Here is a 6,000-nt window from a genome sequence, read left to right on the forward strand (position 1 = left end):
CCATTATACTTTTTAGTATACGTGCTGCCACGGCAAACAAGGATTTTCGTTTCTCATGGCTTCTGCCAGTGTAACAGGCCTGCCGTTCATGTTAAAGAGGCCTATACGACTAATCAAATCTGAGTGAGGGTCACCCTTGAGGGAAGGCAAGACTCCCCCGATAGACTATTTCTCCATCTTGGACCAGGCTATGCTTGAAGAAAAGATCAAGAAGGAAAATCGTTTCTGAAAGCCCTTAAGACTCTCTTACCTTCTTGGTGTCCCATGCTTGCTTAGAAAGATTCTTATCTGTCTCCGATGTGGTTTCCTCCATTCCTGGAACTGTTAGTAGTAAGACTGGAGTGGGGTGGGGTGGGGTGGGGTGGGGGAGAGAAGGATGAATCAGAACCTTTTCACTCTGAAGCTATGTGGCACCAAGGGGGGAGTTTCCCCAACATACACAGTCATGACCATGACACAGGTGTAACTGCCCCAACAGCAACTTCTGGGGGTTGCACTCAAGTACAACAAAGGGTTTCATTCAGAGCAAAACAAAACAAAAAACTTAAAAAAAAGTAAGGGGCGCCTGGGTGGGTCAGTCGTTAACCGTCTGCCTTCGGCTCAGGTCGTGATCCCAGGGTCCTGGGATCGAGCCCCGCATTGGGCTCCCTGCTCGGCGGGAAGCCTGCTTCTCCCTCTCCCACTCCCTCTGCTTGTGTTCCTGCTCTCGCTATCTCGCTCTCTGTCAAATAAATAAATAAAATCTTAAAAAAAAAAAACCCAAAAAACAAACAAAAAAAAGTAAGTAAGTGGGGGCGCCTGGTTGGCTCAGTCGGTTGAGGGTCCAACTCTTAGTTTTGGCTCAGGTCAGGATCTCAGGGTCGTGGGCTCGAGCCCCACGTCGGGCTCCATACTCAGTGGGGAGTCTGCCTGGGATTCTCTTTCTCCCTCTCCTTCTGCCCCTCCCCATGCTTAAGCATGAGCATGCTCTCTCTCTCAAATAAATAGGTAAATCTAAAAATAAATAAATAAATAAGCCAGAGACCCTGTGACTTAAAAAGAAATGAAAATAGGAGCTCTGGAGCTGAGGACATGTATTAATTCGGCCTCCCATGGGACCGACTCAGGCCTTGGAGGTCAGCAAAGAAATTCTCCCGGCCTCCTTGCCCCACCTGCCACCTTGTGGTCATCTGCCTCCTAGCCCATGATGCTCAATGTCAGCCAGGGGTTGGTTGATCTACTCATTGTAGCTGTGGCTTATGAATTAGTTGCAATGTCAGCCAGCCCCACAGGAGGAGAGGAAGGGAGGGAAGCTCTGAGGGACTGGACGGGCATCCTTTAAGGCCCTGGAACCAGCTGTGCCTGAAGGCCCCTTTCTTTGGACCTTTTGGTTAAGGTGAGATTAAACATTATCTTTATGAGACCCGGTTTCTTCATGCGTCTTGAAGGTTCAGTCTTTCACTTGCAATAGAGCCATACTGAACACAGATGGGTCAACAACTCCTTCTTAAAACCCAGAGACCAGCTGTGGTGGGTGGGAGGGCAGCCAGGCTAACCCCCCACCCTGTCACTGCTTGGGTCCCTCCAAGAGAAACAGGGGCAGGTGGCAGGTCTCCCCTCTCTCCACCCCGAGGACAACTGGACTCTGAGCTGCCAAGGGCCCCTGGGTTGCAGCTCCCTTCCATGGTCACAGAGTCCCAAGGGATAATGACGCTTGCCTTGGAAAGCCTACCTTGAAAGTCCCACTTTCCTGGGGAACCCACCAAGGAGATAGCCCCCTCAGAATGGTTCCCAATATTGGGAACAGGAGGGAAGCGCCAGGTGCCCTGTGTCCTCTTCACCCCCAGAGCATTTGGAATCCTCACTTTTATTATGGAGACAGTTCCTTCTGCAATCTCACCTTCACTGTCTGATGAGCAGGGATCCCGGGAAGATGGCATGTGCACAGCCCCCGCCCAAGGGGTGAAGTTCTGGTTGATAATCCTTATTCTACCAGCAGAATCTCCCTGGTATGTTTACATGTTCACACAGTGCAATGCTACCCAGAAAACTGTAAGTGTTCAGACCTTAACTGTATGTGATGAATTCTCTGGTTTCTGCGTCTCTGGGCAGATCAAGCCTGGGTGGGGTTTTCCACAGCCTCACAGCACTGTGCTCCCCTTTCTGGGTGATGCTGCCCCAGTTTTTAAGATGGCATCTACCCTCCCACAAGGGCCTAGGGACACTGCCCCTGTGCCCAGCTCTGGGGAGAGGCTGGGGGCCTGGGCACAGATCTGCCCTAGCTACTGCAGGGGTGCATGCAGAGCCCAGTCAGAGAGGAGATTAGGAAAGAGGTGGGAAAGAACTGGCCCCATTTCCACCCACAGTAGGCAGAATGGGTCCAGGGACTGTGAACCATGAGGGTTCTGAGCTGCAGAGCCAGGAAACGGTTCAGCGTGAAGCCCTGAATTGAGCCACACCTAAAGCTGAACATCTAGCTCTAGACTGCTTGGTCATGAGCTGATAAATGCCTCCTTTTGCTTGGGCTGGCTGCCCCCTACACCTGTAAGAACTGGCAAGGCCCGCACACTGTGTGGCCATGCCCTGGATCCATGAATGGAAGCCAATGTGTCTTTGCAGGGGCGGTTTTCTCTGTCCAGAAAACTCCTATGCACTCTTCAAAACCCAACTCAAGGGACGCCTGGGTGGCTCAGTCAGTTAAGCGTCTGCCTTCGGCTCAGGTCATGATCCTGGGGTCCTGGGACTGAGTCCCACATCGGGCTCCTTGCTTGGTGGGGGAGTCTGCTTCTCCCTCTACCTGCTCTGCCTGCCGCTCCCCCTGCTTGTGCTCTCTCTCTCTGACAAGAAAATGAATAAAATCTTTAAAAAGAAAAAAAAAAACAAAAAAACTCAAGCAGCACCATTTCTGAACATGTTCAAGCCTCTCCCCTTGTCCCACAGCACCCACTGACTCTTCCTTTGCAGGTCTGTCCACCTATGAGCTTGTGACCTCTGGGAGCACAGGGGCCACCCACTGGACTCGTGTGACCCGAGGAAAGCAGCTCACGTGCCCTGCCAGTACCTCTTTTCTGGTGTGCATCCTGGGACCCGCCTGTGAAGGGCTCTGGTTGGGTGGGTGTCATTGTGCTCTGGTGCAGGGCAGAGTCAGAATTGGTCCTGAGGAGAGGAGAGAGACAGTGAACCTAGGCCCCAGCGGGGACGATGGGATAGTCCTGGCCCCACTCTATCCAGGAGATGCTCAATGGGACAGGGTGGGAATAGTGGGTCATACTTGTGAGCTGTTAGACCTGCATAAAACCCCAAGGACACTGTTCTCAAAAGAACCACCGGAGTGACCATGAGTTTCATCTGCAAAGCCCGCTGAAGACAAAAAACTGCTGTAGCAGAGATGTCCCTCCACTCCTAGCCAGCCCCTCCCCACTCCCACCCTGTCCGTGGGCTTCTCAGTTTTGGGGGAAAGGATGGTGCCTTCCTGCGGAAACTCTCTGGAGAGATGGCCCCACGGTCCCACGGTGGCCCAGCCTTGGGAGTACAAGTCCCAGCCCATCACTGGGTCCCCTTCTGGTGACAAACACCAATGGGCAACCATGCCACCCCAGGGTGCTCAGCTGCAAACCAGGTGTAATGAGCAAAAAGGAGAGGCAGTAATAGGAGGCTAGAAGAACAACCCAGAAAGAATGCAGCCCCTTGAAAACTGCCAGGAGCTCTGCCTTCTGCACCAGGGATGGAGTAACTCAATGTACTCCCAGCTGCAGGTGCCTGGAGGGATGGTCCCCAGAAGAGCCCCTCGGGTACCCAGGAAACTGTGGGCACCCAGGGGAGCTGGGCAGGTCCAAGCCACATGGCTGGCAATCTGGGGATGAAAGTAAGAGCAGCATGAATCCAAAAGGGACATCCTAGCCACTGAGAGTGACAGGGAGGAAACTTAGTTGAAGGAGACGAGCAGGTTACAAGGGATTGGGTCAGCTGAGTCTCTGACCCTGGGGCCATAGGAGCAGTGAGAAGCTGGTCCGGATCCTGGCCCCCGCATCGGATGTGCGTCCCTGAGCAAGTCTTCTGACCTCTCTGTGCTCACTTTCCTTATATCTAAAATGTGGAGAATAAAAGCACCTACTCCACAACACTCTGTACATTTTATATCAGTTAATGAATATGATGGTTGAAATTGGGCCTGATATATAATACATGCTCAGTAGGAGCTTAATTACGTTATTGAATGATACATTACATGACATATATCATATTTCATATATATGGGGGTTTTTTTTACAACTTACTTTCGGTCTTTGGTGAAGTCACCTATATTTTTTTATGTATGGTAAAACAGATGTAACATAAAGTTTACCGTTTTAACCATTTTTAAGTATACATTTCCGTGGTATAAGTATATTCACACTGGTGTGCAACCATCCTGTTATTTGCTGTAGGTATTAGTATCAACTACATTGTTATTCTAGACCTCTGTAGATGATGGCATTATTGATTTTTTCTTCCTCTTCCAGGTACACTTGTGTATTCCTAACCTTCTGGTAATAAATGTATAATACTTTTATAATTACATCTTCTGTGACTGTTCAGCAATGTGAGAAACCATTCATAATATAGCATTAAATGAAAAAAGGCAAGTTACAAAACTGAATATCCAACCTAAACCCAACTCGGTCTATAAAAGAAGAAAAAAAAAAAGTCATGGAAGGAGAAAAAAAAATCCCTGGAAGACTCCAAAGCTATGACCTTGGCGTTACATGGCTAGAGATGATTTCTAGAAACTTCTGGATACTTCTTAGTTTTGTCATTTTAAAGTGACTGCACATTAGTTTTCCAAGCACAAGCATGATGTAAGTTTGTTTTTGTTTCCAACAAGAGGGCTGAGGGCCGGTTCTGGGTCACTGACCTTCTCCAGCTGGTGTCCGCGGGTGGCGAGAGGTACACGGTACCGTACGGGCAGCTGTCCGCTTGAGTGTGAGTTAAGGGGACAGCACTGTTGGCTCAGGCCCCACCCCGAGCCCCAGGAACCTTGTGGCCAGGCTGCTGAGAGCCTGCAAACAGCTGGGGCCGCAGGGCGGGGGCCTTTCCTGCCTGGCTGCAAGCAGCCCCCGGGGTTCGGCCTGTCCACCTAGCACTCAGCACTCACCCCCTGCAAGCACACGTGCGGGCTGCGCCCCTTCCAAGAGGGGCCTCGGCTGTGAAACTGGGGCCCGTGGGGGGCAGTGGGGAGTCTCGTTCAGCTGACCTGGGTCTTGACTCTTAATTCTAGGCCGACAGGGCGGCTCCCGGAGCCCGAGGGCTCTATCTGGGGCCCAGCTGGTCGGGCTGCCCCAGCCATGGGAATGAGAAGTGGGAAATAACAGGCTTCTCTGTTCTCGAATGCTGGGGGGGGTCCCAAGAGCAGCCACTCAGACTCTGGTGATGGGGGGTGCTGGCTGGCCAAGCACCAAGAGGTGGCCAAGTCTTGGGGGCGGGGGAGAAACTCCCGACAATCTCTGCTTGGCCAAAGTGCAGAGGAGAATTGTGTCTTCAGATGGAGCCTCCCTTGGATCTGTCTGGGTCTGGCTCAGACCCCCCTCGGCCCGGCTGCCTGGGCTGCCCTCTGTATGGCCCCAACACGTGGACACCCTGCTCACAGCCTTTCTGGGTTCCACTGCCGCCAGGCGTCCAACACAGTGTGGGTCCGACCTTACCTTCCCCAACCCTCCCCGCAGGCTGCATGCTCCAGCAGCCCGGGGCCTCTGTCCCCGTGTGCCCCTGCCCTAGCATAAGGCTCTTCGGCTAGCCACCCTGCCTCTGCCAGGGTTGCCCTGCAGCTGTGCCCTCCCTCAGTGCTGGCCCGGGAGGGCTGGAGGGCTGGGGCAACCCCTATTCCAGCTCCAGAGCTGGCAGCTCAGTCACCTAGACTCCGGGTCCTGCAGTCACCAACAGCCCCCCTCCGTCCTCCGGGTAAAAGATATCTGCCGTCCGTGTTTGTCCACTGACAAGGGCCGGCGATGTGGGGAGCCCAGCCGGCCACGCTCTCGGTATACA

At 52.6% G+C, this 6,000-nt stretch overlaps 1 protein-coding gene across 1 annotated transcript in view; it reads right to left on the reverse strand.

The window, feature by feature from the left end:
* CRTC1 (CREB regulated transcription coactivator 1) overlaps positions 1-6,000 on the reverse strand; it is a 73,518-nt gene that overhangs the window by 21,015 nt on the left and 46,503 nt on the right. Inside the window, exons 4-7 of the mRNA XM_021683105.1 lie at positions 5,932-5,999; positions 4,874-4,939; positions 3,041-3,135; positions 251-336 (exon numbers count right to left, since the gene is read on the reverse strand). Of these exons, the coding sequence (XP_021538780.1) occupies positions 251-336; positions 3,041-3,135; positions 4,874-4,939; positions 5,932-5,999 (315 nt within the window). The remainder of the gene's footprint in view (positions 1-250; positions 337-3,040; positions 3,136-4,873; positions 4,940-5,931; position 6,000) is intronic.

Source organism: Neomonachus schauinslandi, chromosome 1 (genome assembly GCF_002201575.2).
Source record: "Neomonachus schauinslandi chromosome 1, ASM220157v2, whole genome shotgun sequence".
Classification (NCBI taxonomy): Eukaryota; Metazoa; Chordata; class Mammalia; order Carnivora; family Phocidae; genus Neomonachus; species Neomonachus schauinslandi.